General features: G+C 28.5%; 2 protein-coding genes and 2 long non-coding RNA genes across 9 annotated transcripts; 1 reads left to right on the top strand and 3 right to left on the bottom strand.

Moving 5' to 3' along the window:
- The first annotated feature begins 1,769 nt into the window (after positions 1-1,769).
- On the top strand, positions 1,770-15,671 carry Cyc (basic helix-loop-helix ARNT-like protein cyc). 2 transcript variants are annotated; one of them, XM_074244831.1, is made up of 15 exons: positions 1,770-2,054; positions 3,124-3,601; positions 5,363-5,893; positions 7,772-7,843; positions 8,231-8,468; positions 11,197-11,289; positions 11,370-11,487; positions 11,826-12,014; positions 12,103-12,352; positions 12,529-12,667; positions 12,741-12,859; positions 12,934-13,007; positions 13,088-13,128; positions 15,162-15,291; positions 15,361-15,671. In XM_074244831.1, exons 2-15 carry the CDS (start codon positions 3,171-3,173, stop codon positions 15,543-15,545), a joined length of 2,610 nt encoding a protein of 869 aa, XP_074100932.1. In that variant the 5' UTR covers positions 1,770-2,054; positions 3,124-3,170; the 3' UTR covers positions 15,546-15,671. The 2 variants fall into 2 exon arrangements, with proteins under 2 accessions (XP_074100932.1, XP_074100931.1); XM_074244830.1 differs by lacking the exon at positions 1,770-2,054 and adding an exon at positions 2,136-2,646.
- On the bottom strand, positions 3,502-5,535 carry LOC141528670 (uncharacterized). Of its 2 annotated transcripts, XR_012479423.1 has the most exons (4): positions 5,399-5,535; positions 4,682-4,758; positions 3,797-4,600; positions 3,502-3,640 (listed from the first exon to the last, which is right to left on the bottom strand). It is a non-coding gene; the product is annotated as an uncharacterized LOC141528670 (long non-coding RNA). The 2 variants fall into 2 exon arrangements; XR_012479422.1 differs by lacking the exon at positions 3,502-3,640 and having other exon boundaries at positions 3,690-4,600.
- On the bottom strand, positions 5,729-9,654 carry LOC141528671 (uncharacterized). Of its 4 annotated transcripts, none has more exons than XR_012479425.1 (7): positions 9,055-9,654; positions 8,576-8,962; positions 8,406-8,482; positions 8,283-8,325; positions 8,079-8,145; positions 6,910-7,104; positions 5,729-5,868 (listed from the first exon to the last, which is right to left on the bottom strand). It is a non-coding gene; the product is annotated as an uncharacterized LOC141528671 (long non-coding RNA). The 4 variants fall into 4 exon arrangements; XR_012479427.1 differs by having other exon boundaries at positions 8,576-8,699; positions 8,774-9,652; XR_012479424.1 differs by having other exon boundaries at positions 8,576-9,650.
- Positions 15,672-16,848: 1,177 nt separating the features above from the next.
- On the bottom strand, positions 16,849-20,376 carry Polr1f (RNA polymerase I subunit F). The gene is made up of 4 exons (XM_074245018.1): positions 20,111-20,376; positions 19,793-19,935; positions 19,531-19,726; positions 16,849-19,118 (listed from the first exon to the last, which is right to left on the bottom strand). Exons 1-4 carry the CDS (start codon positions 20,299-20,301, stop codon positions 17,090-17,092), a joined length of 2,559 nt encoding a protein of 852 aa, XP_074101119.1. The 5' UTR covers positions 20,302-20,376; the 3' UTR covers positions 16,849-17,089.
- Positions 20,377-20,601: the final 225 nt, after the last annotated feature.

Below are 20,601 nucleotides of genomic sequence, written 5' to 3'. Positions count from 1 at the left end.
ATATTTTTAGATTAAAAATACATTTTATATGTGAATGAATGGTGGAATGTGATAACCTGCGACCACAACTGACCTGTATCAATTTACCAATCACGAGCTACTGGTGATAGAGAAAATCACGAAGAATCCTACGCGGAATTTAAGACAGGAAAAAGATTATAATCTGAGGTAATTCAGGTTTCAAATTTCATGGGGTTACTTTTATTTGTAAAATGAGAATTTAATAGTCTGTATAAATAATTTATTTTTTTAGTAATACACAAAAAAAAAAAAAAATTAATTAGAATCAAGTAAATAATTTTGAAGAATTTCATCTTCTTGATTTAAGTAAATTTTATTTAATTCAAGAATTTTTCGTCTCGATTCAAGACAATGAAACTCTTCAAAATTATTTTCTTGGATCAATAATTTTTCTCTTGATTTTTTTATCAATGTAGTCATAATGATTATTTACTTATTAACTTTAAGATTGATTTAATTTTTTTTTGCTAATTTTCTACTTTACACGGAGCTTATAAAAAAATTAATAGTTGCTGTATAAAAGTGGATTTTTTTATTTACAAAAAATCTATTCAAGCATAAGCACACAGCTATTAAATACTATTTTTTGTCTGATATAAATTAATTCAATCTTAAATAAATTACATACAGGAACAATTTAACTAAAATGTAAATTATAAAACGAAAAAAAAATGTGGAGCTAGATTACAAAATTTACATAGATCTAATCAAGCTAATGATGTTTCTTCACTATTTATCAGTAACTTTAATTTTTAAGATTAAGTAATTCATTAGAATATTCAATTACAACCGTGCGTTTTTGGTTGATTAATGTTATTACCTGACTTCGAGTTTTATCACCATAAAACGGTATATAAAAAGTTTTTTTTTTTTTTTTAATAAATACATATTAAAACAAATTTCATAACACATGAATTCTCAGAACAGATTGCACCTTAGTTCTTTTGATCAGGCTTTAGTATCAGTAATCAACAACCGGTTATTTATTATTATTTAAATGAAATAATAAAAGACTAGTGCATTATTGTATTGAATATATTTATATTTATACTAATTAATTAAATTAACAAGACATCGAATGACGTAGAGGGCTGGCTGAAACGCGTTTATGGAAAGGGACTACCGTCAGTGAGTAGTGACTTCAAACGATTGTGTGTACTGCACCTCAATAATGATGATTGGGATAAGTCCATGAGGTAAACGGTTGCATCAACTGCCATCACTACAATATATCTCCCCCGCTTAGTTTGATTAACGTTAATTAATACCGTCCAAATGCGCAACGTAAATTAATCCGACATATGACCTCGATCGATAATATTATTATTTAACATTATTTCATTCGGAAAATTATCATTTACAAATTATTTTAATTTAAAAAATTTAAATAACAATATTTAAAATAATAAAAATAAAAATAATGATAATAAAATTTAATATCATATAACAAGCAAGTAACGGAGTTTTATAAAATATTTTACGAGATGTTGACAAACAAGAGACAAAAAAATTCACAATTGAGGGAAAACTTTTGAGGATTCTCGATATATTGTACGATATATGTTGAAGATTTATACAGTATCCTTTTATTTCATTTTCTTACACAGAAAGAAAAAAAGTCTTAAGTCAGCGCGTAAATTTTCTTAAATCAAAAAAATTTTAAGGAAGATTGAAAATTTCTTGAATGAAGTTAAAATTTTTTGAACGAAGTTAAATTTTTTTAAACCAAGAAAATTTTTTTTTTCTGTGTATAAGTTATAAGTCATCCCTTATTTCTGTTTGTATTTTGTTACTAATTTTAAAATTATTTTCAGATTAAAACGAAGAGAATATGAAGATAGCGAAAAGAAGAAATACGTAGGTGGTGATTGGAGAATTGAGGCGGGCTATAAATGTTGCAAAATATATCCATGCAAGTGCACCAGGGGGTGGGAACATTCGCAAACGTCATCCCAGTGACCTCGAGGATTTGAGGGTAGTGTATTTGCGGATAGGATGAGTACTGACTGCACTTCTCATAACACTCTGGAGCGGTGAGTACGCAGGGCACGTTTGTAGTCACTCCCACCTGCGCTGATCTACCATGAGCACAAGCAACTACTAATAATAATAGTACCGCGGTAGGCGATATCATACAATGCCTCTGCAGTTGTAGTCGTAGTCATAGTCTTCGTCGTAGTCGTAGTCGTAGTTAGTTGGTATATTGCATACAAGTAGAATGTAATGGTATTTGCAACGATTGTAGACCACGTGGCTTTTAAAACTCACATCAGTTGGTTTTAAACTACGACTAGACTCACTACTCAACAATATTTGCCGCTTTATCGTTGGTTTACCCCAAGTGTTTTTTTATTTTTTAAAATTATTTTTTTAAAATTTAAATTGCAATTTTAATCCATAAATTATTACCATGTTGCAGTGAAATTTTAATTGTCTATTTTGTATTTGTTATACTGTGGTTGGCAAATAAAAAAAAAAGTGATTTTTTTAAGACTACTTGAAAGTTATCACCATTGGATTACAGTAAATTTGACAAAAAGGGAGGCCGTGAGCTTTTTTCATCGTTGAATAACAACGATGCGGCCTCACTTACTAATTTCACGTGCTGGATGTACGGCTATATCGGTATGATTATTTAATACTTCACTCTCTTTCATATATGTATAATACTCTGATATAACACTTCGATGATAGTTAAGTTAAGTTGTCTTCACTTTTTATTTTTTCTTCTTTGGTCAATAATTTTTTTTGTCCTTTATTTATGGCATTTTTTGTTTGTAAATAAGTGCCTGTATTTATCGATAAGCTGAGGCATATTGTAGATTAGATAATTATACGGATAGAAGAGTTGTAGACGTTTTTAATAACCCAGCGACAAAGTGCACTTCGGACGTTGCGCAAATCTCGGCCTCTCACATAAACTTTATATCCGCATTATAAAGATTGTCTTGCTTGTTTCTTTTTAATTTTTATTTATATTTTAAAAATTATGGACGGATGTAATTTGAATAAACAGCGAACTAATCAGAAAAAATTTTTTGTTGACGCGAAACGGATAATAAATGAAATAAATAAAAAAAGACACATTTTAATCGGATGTAGATGAAAGCAGATTGGCAAATGAAGTTGGTGGACTCGTTGAAGACCCGATGGTGGTTGAGAAGAGTCAGGGTTCCGGTGTAACTGGAAATTCATCTCAATTGTCTCAAGTCCCTCGGCTGTACTCCAGCGACATAGATATTGGAATAAAAAAGGACATTAATAATAAAGACAGTAAAGAATGTAATATTGAATTGTCCGAGTTGGACGAATTCCTGCATTGTCGTGGCTGCAACGACAATAACCAAGAAATGGTGGGCCAAGACATGGCCCAGAGCTACAACGAGCTCTTCCACGCAGCCCAGGAACCTCAAGAATTCATCTCGCTCGAAGAATTAGGCCCAAGAATCACCACTGATCACCATTGTCACCAGACAGTAGCGAATCCTGGTATAAATAGTGACCAGTTGTATGGAGACACTGATGAGGGGCAGCATCAAAGTCAGCCGAGGACTTATTATAATTTATCTTCTCTTCCAGAGTAAGTTTTTCGTCCCTTAAAATTTAATTTATCTGATGGCTAAAAAAGAGAATAAATAAATAGAGTAAAAAATAATTCAAATTATTGTATTTAAATTACAGATGAATCGACAGTTATTTTCAGAATATAAATCAATTATTTTTTTAAATTGAAATTTATATTCTCCGTTTTAAAATCACTACTCAGTCTACTTACATGAAATATCGGTATCACAATTGTTTAATCTAAGTATGCTAACAGCCCAGCTAAGATTTAAACACTTATACAATACAATTCATCTGAGGACAGTCACGTTTTTCTTTTTGTTGTTAGTTTAAATTGATTTACTGCTGTATATTAACCGCAATATTATCATCTATTAACAATATTATCATATTATTTTACAAATGTTGTGCATTACTTGGCAATCAATTACCGTATAATTTAATTGATACGCATTGAAAATTCACTGAACCATCGTCAAAGTGCATGTGAAATAAAAAAAATTAGAAGAAAACATAAAATTTATTGTAAAAAATGATAAGACGTAACAGAGACTTAATATATTATGAAAATTATGTGGCATCGGACAGCCAACGAATCTATAAATAATTAATGATGGCACTATAAAAAATTGACCTAGTACGGTAATTTATCAGATCAAAATTAAAATGAATTTTTTTAATGAGAATAAATAAATAAAATTTTTAAAAAGTAAATAATATTGAAGCTTGTAACAGTTATATGCATAATCATTGATATGATGATTCGTCAAATTATCGAGTGTATAAATTAAATATATACAATAATAATACAAGTCGGTTATGCTTGTTGCGTCATTATACATTGTACACGGAACTTATTATTCGTTACTTCTCGTTACATTATATTTATTACAATTGTAGTAATACATAAACGTCGTTGTACTATATACGATCAGACTACTCAGACTCTGCTCTCACGACTGGTATCAATCGCCATTACCGCATACAATACTCATCAGTACATCAACATGGAGACCTTGAAATATATTATTTACATTTATTATTGTAATTATTAAGTAATGAATTTATTCATAAGAAAATAATTTTAAATACTTACCAAAAATATTTTTTTTTTTAATTTTGAATTTTAGTTGACTGGTTTCAATATTTGCTGGGCTCTACATTTTTCATAATCTGCAATTATCAAAAAAAATTTTTAAGATTTTAATTTAGTGATAATAAATTATATTATTTATTTTATAATAAACTTTTTGGTAATTATTTACAAGTGAAGTCAACCCTATTTTGGGCCATAACTAGGTGGAAAATTAATATTTTCAATTTTTTTTTATTCTGCTTGTTTTTACGGCGTATTTGTGGTAAAAAATGTCGTGAAAGAAAAAAAATAAAAATTTGGATAACTTTTTTGCCTTCAAAAGTTAAAAAAAATTTTGACTTTCATGTTTTTGGATAAAATTTCTATTTTATCTTTTTTTGGTGTTTTTAATATATTTTTTTAAAATACATTAAAAAAAAAAAAAAAATTAAAAAAAAAAAGTTGAATATCAGAAATTTATGAAAAATTTATAAATTTTTTTTAAAATTTGTAAAATTTTGTTAAAATTGTGATAGTCAACTTTTTTTTTTTTTTTAATTGTTCATTTTTTATGTATTTTTCAAAAAAAAAATATATCAATAAATTCAAATAGAAATTTCGTCCAAAAAAATGAAAATTAAAGATCCCACTTGTAAATATTTACCAACTTTTTAGTAATAAAAATTTTTTTAAACAATTTAGCTCATGCACAAGTGTTTATTTTGGTGACATACGTACTGGAAACAATGGAATCCAGGCTGGAGAACCACTTGCACCAGCAGCGACTCCAGCGACAGGAACATTATCACCTGAAAGACTCGATCGGCATTCAAGCATCAAAGGCCCGGCAAATGAAAGAAAAAATAACGTCAACACCACGACGACCACAATGGTGGTACAAGCAATAACAGTATCAGTAGCGACGAACATCAGCAACAGCAGCAGCACAAACTGTTCCGTCCGTGATGTTAAAATCTCTCGAGTTGACGGAACTTCAGGGCCAGCCGTGCCCGAGTACAACCAAAATTGCATCGAACCTTTCACGCATCCCGACAGTCGTGCGATGCAGACTGTCTTGTCGCCGAGTCAGAGTCACTCGTATCATCACCACCACCACCATCATCATCGTCATCATCATCATCATCATCACCACCGTGAAATCCTTGATAGTCATTGCAATACTCCTGAAGATGATTGCTTACCTTTTACTAAAAAAAGAAAAGTTTCTTGTCAGTAAGTATTGGTATTTTTTTTTACCTTAATTAAAATTTAATCATATCAATTATAACTATAACTGATGATGCACCAAAAAAAAAAAAAAAAAAAAAAAATTAACTTGAATTAAAAGAAAAATTCTTGAACCAAGATAATATTTCTGAAAAATTTTATTGTCTTCAATTGGGAAGAAAAATTCTTGAATCAAGTAAAATTTAATTAAACCAAGAAAAATTTTTTAGTTTAAGAGTTTTTAAATTGAATATTTAAATCAAGAAGATGAAGTCCTTTAAAATTATTTACTTGATTTTTTTTTAAAAACTTGATTAGTAATCACACTTGGAACCGATCAAAGGAGTAATAAAAGTCCTATGGGAATTGTCGCGAACCAGAAACTCCAACATTTCTAGTTTATTTCAAGAAATTGTAACCCATATGTTATATATCGTATGTATATTAAGATCAATGAGTCGTAGTTGCTTTAGGGAAGCCACATGAATTAACTTTACTCATGAACTTGCTACCTATGATTTAATCTATATATATATATATATATATATATATATATATATATATATATATATATATATATATATATATATATATATATATATATATATATATATATATGTATATATTATATAAGAATAAAAATATCAATATTAGCTGACTTAACAATTAAAATTAAATTAGCTGACATCTAAAAATTTTTAGAATTTTTTTTATTGAAAAAATTATTACAAAGAAATAAATAAAAATTTTTATTTGTAAGAAACTTGAATAACTGTAAGTGCAATTAAAAAAAAAAAAAGTTTTTTTTTTTAGTTCTAATTTAATAAATGAATACAAATCAAAAACGTCGGCTAACTTTTGTATTATGACTTAACATGATACTGAAATTAGTAAACATTTGACAATTCTCGAAATTTTTATACCAAATTAATTATTATAAAAAAAAATTTTTTTAAATTCGCACTTATAATTTTTGAAATTTCTCGCTAAGAAAATTAAAAACTTTCAAAAGTTGGTTTTACCCCGTTTTTTGAAAATCGAGTTCCCAATGAAAATTGACGTTTTGAGGTCCTATGAAGCTTCCCCGAATGTTTTCGCGATGATGTCCGTATGCCTGTGTGTGTGGCTGTATGTAAACTGCTTATAACTTTTGAACGGCTTAACCAATTGGAACCAAGCTAGTGGCGTTTTAAAAAGTTCTATCAAATTTAGATTTCCTGTGATTTTGAGCCGGTTTGAACAGATAGATTCCGAGAAATCCCAAAAAATTAAAAAAAAAATTTTTTTTTAATTTTTTTGAGTAACTTTTGAACGGTTGAAAAATTTTTTTTTCAGAATTTCTATGAAATTTTTAGTCTGACTAGAAAAATTAAAAAAATAGTGTTCAATGAAACTTTTATGAGACTTTTGAGCTATCTCTTTGAGCTCAGAGCTCAAAATAACACAAAAATTATATTTTTGAGCTCAAAAAAAACACAAGTGAAATTTTGAGTGCGTAGATATAGAAACAGCGGGAAGTTGCACACAGAAAGAAAAAAAGTCTTGAGTCAAGCGTAAATTTTTTAAAATCAAGAACATCTTAAGGAAGACTGAAAATTTCTTGAATGAAATTAAAATTTCTTGAGCGAAGTTAAATTTTTTTAAGCTAAGAAAATTTCTTCTTGCTCCAAAATAACTTTTTTATAAGTTTCTTGGTTTAAGAAATTTTTTTTTTCTGTGCAGGGATGACCTTTATATTTTCCTAATTTTTTTTAAATTTCTACATGAGGAATTTTTTTGTTAAATATTTTTCATTATAATTTAATTGTTACAAAAATTATTGGATGTCTGTTAAATTCAGTATCATGACAACTATGTTAATAAAAAAATTTTTTTTTGTTATAGAGATGAAAATGATCTGCTAGAAGATACAATAGATAATAATAAATCACTCCGTATAAATGCTGACAGTAAAAAGTGAGTATAAATTTCTTGCCAAACATCAACTAAGTAAACAATCAAGAAAGAAAGTCACAATAAAAAATCGTTTGGTCTTTACAGTAGTAAGACATTGATATAAGAGTATAATTGTAAAGCGTAATTAAATAATTTAAGAGTGAGTAATTGTGAATGTAATAGCCGCGTACAATGATAAATATTAGAATAGTAAGCAAAAAATACATAGAAAGGTGACACACTGTCCTTGACCTACCTTGACTCGAGGGAATTAACGCAAGTTGGCTTCATTTGTGACGTTAACACCGATCCGGTTTAGAATACTTCATTTTATAAAATAGATAATGTAATTTAATTAAAAAAAAAAACTTATTTATTTTATTAAAAATTATTAATGGTATGTTTCAGGCAAAATCACAGCGAAATAGAGAAACGAAGACGTGATAAAATGAATACTTACATCACTGAATTATCAGCGATGATACCGATGTGCCATGCAATGTCTAGAAAATTAGATAAGCTCACTGTATTACGTATGGCAGTGCAACATATTAAGGCAATATTAGGCGCAGTAACAACTTACACTGAGGGTCATTACAAGCCGGCGTTTCTCAGCGAGCAAGAGTTGAAAACTCTGATCCTACAGGTAAAATTTTATCTCTAAAAAATATTTAAGTATAATATTAAATAAAGTGAATTGAAATATTTAGGAAATAGGAAATATATCAAGAAAGCTCAAGTAGTAGGGTATACTTTGTAGTCAGCGAGGACCCTTATAAAAGGTACTTCAAGTTATTCCTCCTGTAGTTGATATATTGGTGGCTGCGAAGGTTTATTATATGCATCGATAAGACTTCCTCGCGACAGAGACTTGAAACTTAACGATTACACAACACGTTACATTTGACCTGTCGCAACAATTATGCTCTCTTACCTCTATTCTGTACTCACAGTTATCAACTATTATTTCCCAATATATCAACAATATTTCTACGAACAATGCTCAATTAATTATAAATTATAACATGTCAGTATTTCAAACTAAAACAAATTGATTAGTTATTTTTAAAAAATTTCAAGCCTTTAGGTCACTTTTTACGGTTGTACGGCTTTTAAATATCTTTTATAATCGGTTCACACCTGAAAAATAAGCACAGTTAAAAATAAAATATGTAAATAGATTTAATTAAATCCTAAACTGTTATAAAAGCGGTAGAATAGTTATTTATTACCAGTCAGTTTATATGACTATGTATTTATATATTTTTATAACCCTTTCTCGGTTGTTTTGCCTATTGACTATGACTCTTTATCCCCTTTCTCTTAAAACGATTACCTTAGTGTTACGTACAGCAAATAGCAGTACGCGTGGGTCTTTAATAAAAGTATCAGCCAGTCTTGAGTCTCGTGAATGCAACAGTAGACTTAATATAAAACTTATGCACACGATTTCAGCTTTTTTCCTCACTGAACTCTGAGGTCAATTCACTCGAGTGTAAATCGACGTTAAAGATACCTAAGTGAGCTTAGAAGTTTATTTTAAAGTAACAATCCTCAGTGATTAGTCATTATTCATTAGATTAATTTTTTAATCAATTGTTTAACCAATCATACGGAAAAAATTACATTAAATTTTAGCAGTCACTTGATTATTTTTTTAACAAATAAATTTGTTCCGAAAAATTATTTTTAAAAAATTGCATTTTTAATTTTTATGAAAGTATTAATTTCTTCTTTCGTTTGATTTAATGAACTGCAGTCAATGAATTGTCTCTCAAACAAACGCACAGTTATCTATTTAAATCTTTAATGCTTTCACGTTTATCGCATTCTCCTTCGGCTGCACATGGTTTAAGCTGGATATATATATATATATATATATATATATATATATATATATATATATATATATATATATATATATATATACGTAACTAAAACCTTTGTATTATATCACGTATTATATGTACGAACATAGGTCTCAGGATATTGGTTTCACTAACCACACCCAGACATACCAGATTTAAATCCTTGATTTAAAATACCAACACCGAGTACTCTACCGTGATCTAAAAACAATTTTTATATTTTTAATCTTATATCACAGTACATTGTAGAATTTGATTACGAAATATCAGGAAGAAATAGAATTTGTTGTTTAAATATATCTTATGTTTTTAATATTTCACTTTTTTATCTTTCGATATAAGTATATTCGAGTATAGATTGCGAGATATAAATAATATGCCGTACTAGATTCTAGTGATAACAAATTATGGCTATTAATGTATGTTTTTAATGAAAAATTTAATTGCGCTCGGTGAACCGTGACAAAATAAAAGAGCTTGTTAATTTATAATTTATACTTTATCGTAAGACTTTTTTTTTCTATGATCGTCTGAAGACAGTATATATATAACGCAGTATAATATTTATTAGCTTTTGATCTTAAATTATCAGTGATGAACTACTTGTTTATGAACTTGTTCACTTCCTTCAATGACGTATGTCTCCAATTTTCATCTCGGAGTTTAAATCTGAAAGTAAAAATTTTTAAGTTATTAAATCAGTCTAATTTTTTAGATTAAGGGATAAAAAATTTATTATTTATTAATTTGATTAGAAATTAATACATTATGAAGTTTTTCTTACAATTCTTCCGGTAAATACTGCATTTAACAAATAATTAGTTTTATTATTGATTATATATTCTTGTAATATATAGCAGTAAAATTGTTTATTGATTAAATTACTTGTTTATTTATTGTTTTACTTTTTTAACTTTAAAATAATTATTTTATTTATTTTTATTTATTTTTTATTATTTTATTTATTTTTAACTTTAAAGTAATAATTTTATTTACTTATGATATATTATATTAAACAGTTGTTTGAAAAATTAGTTATCAGATGAACTAATTGATCTATTAACTTGATTATTAAAACGTAAAAATGAGTTTAAATATTTTTACATAAGTTTGATTATTTTTACGGGGAAAACAGCACTTTATTAAACAATGCATCGAGAGAAAAAATTTATTTTGAAAAAAATGACTAATGTTTTAATGAGAAATTTTATTTTTTAGCTGAAAAAATCAAAATTTTTCTCATGGTAACTTTTTTGTTGAAAAAAAGATTTTTAGATTTAGGAAAAAAAAATTTTGGATAAAAATTCGAAATTTGTTCATCTAAAATTATTTTTTTTTTTTTAATCAAAAAAATTTTTTTTTAACAATAAAGATACTGTGAGAAAAATACTGTAAGTTTTCAAAAAATTAATTTCTTCTTAAAATTCTGCCTATTTTTTTCAAAAGAATTTTTTTTTTCTCAGTGTACAATGCTTATAATATCTAAAATAATTTTTCTTATTACAGGCTGCCGATGGTTTTCTCTTTGTCGTCGGTTGTGATCGTGGGAAAATTTTATATGTATCAGAATCTGTTTCTGAATCACTGAATTATTCTCAAGTATTTATTTCCTCTAAATAATAATAACTAAAGTAAATAATTAACACAAATCACTAATATTGATGAATATAAATTTTTAGGAGGATTTACTGGGTCAAAGTTGGTTTGATATATTGCATCCAAAAGACGTAGCGAAAGTTAAAGAGCAATTATCTTCATCAGACTTAAGCCCGCGTGAAAGATTAATAGACGCGCGAAGTAAGTATCTCATAATAATATTAATCCTCATATTTATGTATTATTCAATTCTTCTCATCGGTAATTATTGCGCTATAAATAATACTTTAAGTTAAATATTATAAATTGAGTGAATAATCGTGACTTGGATTGCGTAAATGTCAGCTGAAAGTTTTGCGCATTTGGTATTTATCAACAAATTCCACAAAAGTTAACGCGTGTAGTTAATATTCCTTTTTTTTTTTTTTTAATTTTTTTAATTTAATTAATTTATTGCTTTTGAATACCGCGCTGAAGAAATATTAAAATAATACAAAAATGTAACTTGTTACTTAAATGTTTAATATATTTATGTTAAGCGATGCTTCCGGTGAAGACTGACGTACCGCATGATGTTTCAAGGCTGTGTTCCGGAGCAAGGAGATCATTTTTTTGTCGAATGAAACGAAAGATAATTGAAAATTCTTCCGGATGTAATGAGTCTCAGATTAAAGAAGAAACGGACACTGCGATTGGTTGTCATCGCCGAAAAAAACAGCAAAGTACCGGTAAATTAATCAATTAACAAATTATTTAAAATAATTGTTTTTAAATTGAAATAAAAATAAATTTAACTATTTTATTATTCATTTTAAGAGTGGAAATACTGTGTTATCCAGTGTACCGGTTATTTAAAGTCCTGGGGGCCGGCAAAACTCTGTGTGGAAGAGCAAGAAGGCGAAAGTGATGGTGAAGCAGGCAATTTATCTTGTCTAGTAGCTATTGGAAGAGTTCAACCAAGCTTACCAGCTCTCACTTCTAATTCATCGCGTACGCCGCGATTAAGGACCATTGAGTTTGTTTCGCGGCATGCTACGGACGGAAAATTTCTTTTCGTCGACCAAAGGTTTGGCTTTTACTTTTAAATTGTTACTTTGTTTCAATAATACAAAATAAATGAGCAAATTAATAAATAAAAGTTAGCTTTATTATTTTTTTTTGTTTTATGATAATTGTATTTTAATTTTCAAAGTTTTGTTATGATGAAAGAAAAATTCTTTAGAGCAAAAACTTTTCATTCAGGGCGACGATTGTGTTGGGTTTCTTGCCACAAGAACTTTTAGGAACAAGTATGTACGAATATTACCATCATGACGACATTCCTCACCTTGCAGAGTCTCACAAAGCGGCACTTAAATCTTCTGAACGGGTTATGACACAGGTAATTATTTTACTAAAATGGTTATTAGTTATTATTATTTTTTAAAATTGTTAATAATTTATTTTCTTTAAAGGTTTATCGATTTAAAGCTAAAGGTGCTAGTATTGTAAGACTACAGTCCGAGTGGAGGTCTTTTGAAAATCCATGGACCAAAGACGTTGAATATCTTATTGCAAAAAATTCAGCTGTTTGGTAAGTAATTATTTTTTAGACTCACTTGTTTTTTTTTTTTAAATAGGTAATACATTTTATTTTCATTTTTTTAGTATTGATAGTCAAGAAAATAGCAGGTATGAGTCGAGCTCAAATGTACAAGAGAATTATGACTTTTATACTCAAAGTAAGTACAAAGAAGAAATAAAAAAAAAAAAATAAAATAAATAAATAAATGTAAAAATAACAATTTATAATTATTTTTAGGTAACGCTAGTCTAGGACGACTAATCTCTAGTCAAGTAGAGGTAATCATTTTTATTATTTATTAATTTTTTTTATTATGGAGCCACCGCTCTTTATGGCCAATACTTCCCGCCAAATTTTGAAATTTCAGCGGAAATGCCCAAACAAAGCTCCTGTTAAAAAATTCTTTGAAAATTAATTACAATCCTTAGGCTCAAAATATGTCACGGCTAGTTATTTTAAATTTATATTATTAAGAGAAGAAGCAAAATTTTATGGCCAGTGTATTAATATGATAAAATAGGTTTTTATAGTTAAATTTGGTATCGTTGAAAAAGTCTTGACTTGAATTTGTGCCTTTTCATGGTTTCATATCATTCTCACCAATAGTCAATTTATGATGATAAGTATTTAGGGTGCATTCGAAAATGCTCTATCTCTAGATACATAATTAAAAAAAAGACCTCGTATCTCGTGAACTATTGACATTTTTAAAGATATAAGCTCATCTCGATGTTACACTCATCAAGACCTTTCATTTGAGTACTCACATCAATTTTTCATATATTTATATATATATATATATATATATATATATATATATATATATATATATATATATATATATATATATATATATATATATATATATATATATATAGAGATTCCTATCTATATAGTCACTCATCACGATATCTCGGGAACTATCAGACCTAGAAACTTGAAATTTGGTAGGAATATTCCTTTCGCCGAGTAGAGGTCAGCTAAGAACGGATTTTACGGAATTCCACCCACAAGGGGGGTTGCGGGGGCGTTAACAATGAAAAATTCCCGTTTTTAAACTATAGCTCCTATCTACACCAAATTTGGTAGGAATCTTCTGTAGGAGATGTAGAAATAATCTATGAATGAATTTCACGATATTTCACCCCCCCCATGGGGGCTGCGGGGGTGACTTTGAACAATGAAAATTTTTAATTTTCAAGCTAAAGGTCCTATCGACTCTAAATTTGGTAGAAATCTTCTGTAAATGATGTAAAAATAATTTATGAACGAATTTTACGATATCTCACCCCCACAGGGGGTTGCGGGGGTGGCTTTTAACAATGAAAATTTTTAATTTTCAAGCTAAAGGTCCTATCGACTCCAAATTTGGTAGAAATCTCCTGTAAGAGATGTAGAAATAATCTATAAACGAATTTTACGATATCTCACCTCACAGAGGGTTGCGGGGGTGGATATTAACAATCAAAATTTTTAATTTTCAAGCTATAACCCCTACAGACTCCAAATTTTGTAGGAATTTTCTGTAAATGATGAAAAAATAATTTATGAATGAATTTTACGATATTCTACCCCAAAGAGGATTGCGGGGGCGTTAATAATGAAAAATTCCCGTTTTTAAAACTATAGCTCCTGTCGACTCCAAATTTGGTAGGAATCTTCTGTAAGAGATGTAGAAAAGTCGATGGGCAAATTTTATGACAGCTCACCTCACAGGGGTTTGCGAAGGCGGGTGTTAACATTTAAATTTTTTAATTTCCAAGCTATAGCTCCTATAGGCTCCAAATTCTCATTTCAAATTTTTTTCTTCGTGTCAATTATTATTCATCTTTGAAAAAAAGCCACGCAAACATTATAATGATTGCACATTGAAAGTTACAATGAATATTAGCTGGAATAATTACATGGATAAAAGGTATATGCTAATTCGATGAAATTTGGAATTTGTGAAAGTCAAAACAATACTCTAATTAAATTTCAAGTTTAAATCTAAAAATACAATTCTATAAAATGCCCAGCGAAGCGGGCGAATAACAACTAGTTATATATATGTATATATGAAAAATATATCAAAAATGCATGTGGGTACTCAAATGAAAGCTCTTGATGAGTGTAACATCGGGATGAGCTTATATCTTTAAAACCGTCAATAGTTAAAAAAGTACAGTGCAATTTAGCAAAAGTCATTATTTAATAAAGCAAAATTTTATTAATTTATAGCTCACAAGCCACGGCAGTTACATAGTAACTGCAAGGCTGCTAGTATTTAATTATTTGATGATTTGACAATAATTAAAAAAATTTTTTAAAGATCTCAACGGCAGCATCTTCTGAAAGAGATCGTGATTCAACTCAATCCAGCATTGGCAATGAAGCGAATGACCTAACGCCGTTTAACAATGTTTTGCCAAATGTTTCATTAAATATGACTCACGATCAAGGTAATTGCTGTTTGTTATTCTGTTAATTAATGGTAACTATTTTATGAACAAAAATGTGATATGTTTTAGGAACGTCGAGTGAAAAAAATATGTTAGAAATGATGGGAGATACGACTATAAGTGAAACTCCGAATCCTTTGACCACTGACGGAAGCGACGAAGCAGCTATGGCTGTAATAATGAGCCTCTTGGAAGCAGATGCTGGTCTAGGAGGCCCTGTAGACTTTTCGGGACTTCCTTGGCCGCTTCCTTAACTTACAAATTTAATAAACTCCATTTATCATAACATAATTAATAATTTAAAAATGTCGTGATACTTCTCATGCACTCCTTTGAGTCTGGATTAAATAAACTCGTCTAGTACAAATAAAAAAAAAAAATATTCATCATCGGTTTATGTTAAGTGATTTGTAAATATTATATTAATGAGTAATGAGATATTTTATAATTGATTATTTTGGTGTTTAGTTATTAAAATCATTGTGTAATTAATTATTTTTTGCCAAAGTAATATATTAATTATTTATTAATATATTAGATAGTAATTGTTGTTTGTATATGTATAGTTATTTTATAATTTTTATCATTTAATAAGTAAGTTTAATTATAATTATATGATGCAAAGGCTTATACATAAACATGTATAAAAATACGTATGTATTAAAGTTCTTTTACTGACTTATTTAAATAAATTTGTTTTGTAATTTTGTTTGTATTTAAGTAGCGTATTGTTTTTTTATTCATTAAAAAAAAAAAAAAAAAAAAAAAAAAAATTACAGACGAAATTATGTGATTTTTTACATTTTTATCTTAAAATTAAACCTAGAAAAAAATATCCCTGTTAACTATATTTTTAAACATAATTAAGGGGTAACATGGGTCTCCTTCAGGAAAAAATGGCTTATTTTCAAAAAATTTTTTTTTAATAGAAAAGATGAAATATTTTATTCAAACTTTTTACTGCCTTGAAGATACATGTTTAATAAAAGATTACTGAAATAAAAAAAAAAAAATTTTTAAAACTCTGCTAATGTGACGTCATTTCTGGCGAGACCTAGGAAAAAAGTGCGTGACCGCAGCAGAACTCCTAGCAGGATCATTTGAAGTGAAAAAAAAAATTTGTGCTTTAGTTAAGACTTCAAACTAGGTCTTGAACAAAGGAAAAAAAAAATTTTTTCTAATTGAATTTTTGGCAGAGGTTTTTGCAGAAAAATTAAAAGTTTCGCGGAATTTTTTTTTTTTTAAATAGTTGGAATTGAAAAAAAAAAAAATTTTCCGTTCAAGACCTTGTAAATTATTCCATCAAGATCAGTTGAGTAGTTCTTGAGAAATCTTGGTCACCAGTTTTGAGAAAAACGCGTTTAAAGTTTTGAGTGAAAGCCTTGAGCGCGCAATTTTTTAAAACTATCTCCGAAACTATTATTCAGAACGATTTGAAACTTCAGAACAATATTCTAGAGATGTTGTAGAATTTAATACGACAAAAAAATCGATTTTTTTAAACAGTAAACCCCATGTAACCCCTCAATAAAAGTTAACTAGATCAAATTAAATAAATTTTTATTAAGAATTAAAAAATAAATTTATTTTTTCCATCTTGAAACAATTTCATACAGCAGCTTAATCACTTACATTAATTATCAATAGTGTTCTTACAACACTGTACACATTTAAAATAAACAAAAAAACAATATATTTACATTAATATAAGTCTAGTTATATATTTAGTGAGCTGTTAATTTGGCTATCTTAATAATTAATCTTATTTAAAAACATGCTGAACAGTAAAAAATTTATCTTATTCAGTAAATACTAATTTGTGTATTTTTTTCTTAGCAGCAGGTCCCTCAGTATCCGAAGCTGCTTCGAATTTAACGTCACTTAAATTAATAGTGTCATCTTTATTTTTTCTTTTGCCAGATTTTTTATCTTCTTGTTTAATAATCACTTCTTGCTTTATCGTTATTTTTTTACTAACATTGTTAGATTTGTCCGCCTCTTTATGTTTCGATTTAGATTTTTTATGAGAACCTTCAGCGTCAGAAGCTGGTTCTTCTTTAATTTTTAAATCCGTAACAAAATTCGATTTTTTACTTTTACTTTTTTTAGCTCCTGAATCACTTTCTGTTTGGGGTACTTGGGGTTCAATAAATTCTTTAGTTTTAGATTTTTTAGTTTTTACTTCACTCGAGTTTCCTAGCCCCTGTAACGTTGAAGAATCATCAACAACTGAATCGAGTTCCGATTCATTAATCGTTGTATTACCTGAAAAATCAGCAACTTTAGATTTTTTTCCTTTGTGTTCCTCTTTAATTTTAATGACAGTCATTTGCAATTCACGCGAATTCAAAGTACTGTCATCTAATTCAGTAAATGAATCAAACTGAGAGTCATTGATAGTTGAATTACTGAGAAGATTTGCAATACTGTCAATTGACTTCTTTTTCTTCTTCTTTTTCGATTCCTGCTTAACTATACTCGTGTCTACCGTAACCTCAGTATTATTTAAAATACTTAACTCTGACTCAGTCACAGAGTTAGTTCCAGAAGTTTTCTTCTTCTTTTTTTTCTTCTCTTTCAATTCCTTTTGGGGAGATTTATCAATAGATTTTTTTATCTTAGGAACTTCTGCTTCGTCATCACTCGTAGGAATTGGTGATTCTTTACGTGCAAAATATTGACTGTGATCACGCGGCATGTCATCATCATCATTATCATCATTATCGTCTTTCTCTTCTTGACTAAAAGTTTTACGAGACTGCGATTGTGACTGGAATGGATCTTCTTGATTCCCGGCACCAATTTCTACCTTCTTTTTTTTACTTTTCTTTTCATCGTTGTTTTCACGTTTCTTTTTAGGAGATTTAATAACAGATTCTTGTACCTTAGGAGTTTCTGGTTCGTCATCACTATTAGACGCTGGTGATTCTGTACGTCCAAAATATTGGCTGTGATCATGCGGTATATCACCATCATCATCATCGTCATCTTTTTCTCCTTGACTATCAGTTTTAAAAGACGGAGATTGTGACTGGAATTGATCTTCTTGACTGTTGGTAACATTCTGTGCCTTCTTTTTTTTACTTTTTTTTTCATTTTTATTCTCGAGTTTCTTTTGAGAAAATTCATTAATAGATTCTTCCACCTTAAGAGCATTTTGTTCGTCATCACTAGTAGTAATTGGTGATTCTTTAAGTCCAAATGATTGGCTGTGGTCATGTGGTACATCATCATCATTTTTTTCTTCCTTCTTTTCTTGATGGATTATGCTGCTTGATTGCGATGATTGATCTTCATCACTGTCAGAAATATCATGACTCACTTTCTTTTTCTTAGTTTTCTTTTCTACATTATTTTCCAGCTTAATATTAACACTCCTATTAGGCCAAACTTCGTCATGGATAATTCTCGGCTTATCACTGCCAATTACTGAGTGACTAGGACTTGCTGACAACTCCTTTTCCATATTTTTTTGTTCTTCTTCCTTTTTCAGTTGATCATCGACTTTTAATCGTTTAACTTTCGTCTGAGTCTCTTTCTTAGGACTGACATCATCATTATCATAATCGTGTTTTCTTTTTTTAGCCATCTTAATTGGTGACTGAATTTTTTCAGGACTTTTAATCTTTTTTTTCTTAGCTTTGCGCGTATATTCCTCGTTTTCGAAATCACTACCTGCCCCGACAAGGAAACCATTCGTGATTTTAGATTTCAATGGTTTAGTTTCATTCTCAGATTCTTGGTATCCGCTATCACGTTCAGTTCCTCCTTCTTCATGGATTTCTTCCTCGGCAAAATCCATTTGTTCATCATTTTCGGTAGTTTCACTACAAAAAAAAAAAAAAAAATAGACAATTATTATTATTATTATTATTATTATATATTTATTTAACCTGAGAGCCGAAGCTCCTTCAAGGTCATCAATAAGCAATACACTTATATATATATAAATATACAGCATTAGAATATAATTACAATATTACTTTTAGAATAATAACATTATAACAATAAAGCAAGTTTTTTAAATTAATTAATACAGCAGTTAATTAGTGAAGTAATAAACACTTTGAATTACAATTAATTAAATGGATAAAAATAATAATTTAAATTATCATTAGCGAAAAAAATGAAAAAGCGGCATTTTGAAATTCAGGAAGACTAATAATGAAATACAATTAATTCTGTGCTAAAATCTGATAGAAAATTAATGATTAAAAAATAAAAAAATGTTTTATTGACCTTGATAGCAGCTCGCCTCGAATAAATGGAACTTTGGCTTTTAAATCGACCAGAGTGACTCGGAATGTTACCTTGTCACCAACGACAACATTATGTCCAAGCCAGCACTCGTCATTTGATCGTTTTGTGATGGAAACATTGAAAGTTTTGTGCATCAACACACCAATATAATTTGTTTCTTTCTTGTTAGCAATACCTTTCGATAAATCATGATTAATAATAATCAATCTCAGAACTGAAAAGTAAAAACAAATGAACTTACCAGTAAGAATACTATCAACTGTTGGTCGAAATATGTAAAAATCAGCTTGAAGGTCGACGTGGACGAATTGAACATCGTAGAACATCTGAGTCAGCGGGCACAATATTGTTGGATTTTGATAAGAAATTAAAAGCCCATCGAAGCTGGTTAATAAAATAATAAAAATAATTATTAGTTTATTAATGACAATTGTCATTGAAAAAAAATATGTATAAATGTAGATAACCTCAACAAATAAAATATAAAATAATGTTAATTTAAAATGAAACACAATTTTGAGTGGAAAATGAAGAAATTATTAAAAATAAATAAATTTACCTTGAATCGAAAGTATTTATCGATGAATTTAAAATATCTTTAAAAGATTTTCTAACATCACTCAAATGAACTGAGTACATCGGAATGTGCTTTCGGATTGTTTCTTTGAAAACACATGAATTTTTTTGATTTACTAAATCTTCTAATTCTTTTGCGGACCAGTTTATCCATGTATTTACTTTTGGACGCATCTTAATTTTTTATTTATTTTACTAATAACTATTTTATTTTAAATTAGTCTTAACCTTCAAATTCACACCGCATGGCTTTTTAAACGAAAAGAATAACAAATGACACGCGAATGTGGGGGCGCCACAGAACAGCGGGATGGTGGGAAAAAATAAAAATATGAATAACGCTGAAGTCGACAGATATTAAAAATTTTTTTGGAATTTTTTAGCAATTAAATTATTAAAAAAAAGTTTAATTAAAAAGTTTCAGATGTGAAAATTAATAAAAATTACAATTGAAAATTTTTAAAAAGCATTTTT

Source organism: Cotesia typhae, unplaced genomic scaffold (assembly GCF_013202065.1).
Source record: "Cotesia typhae breed Kobodo isofemale line unplaced genomic scaffold, CoteBio_Ctyphae contig_44, whole genome shotgun sequence".
NCBI lineage: Eukaryota > Metazoa > Arthropoda > Insecta > Hymenoptera > Braconidae > Cotesia > Cotesia typhae.
Note: the sequence above shows the minus strand (reverse complement) of the source record. Positions and strands in the feature narration are given on the sequence as shown.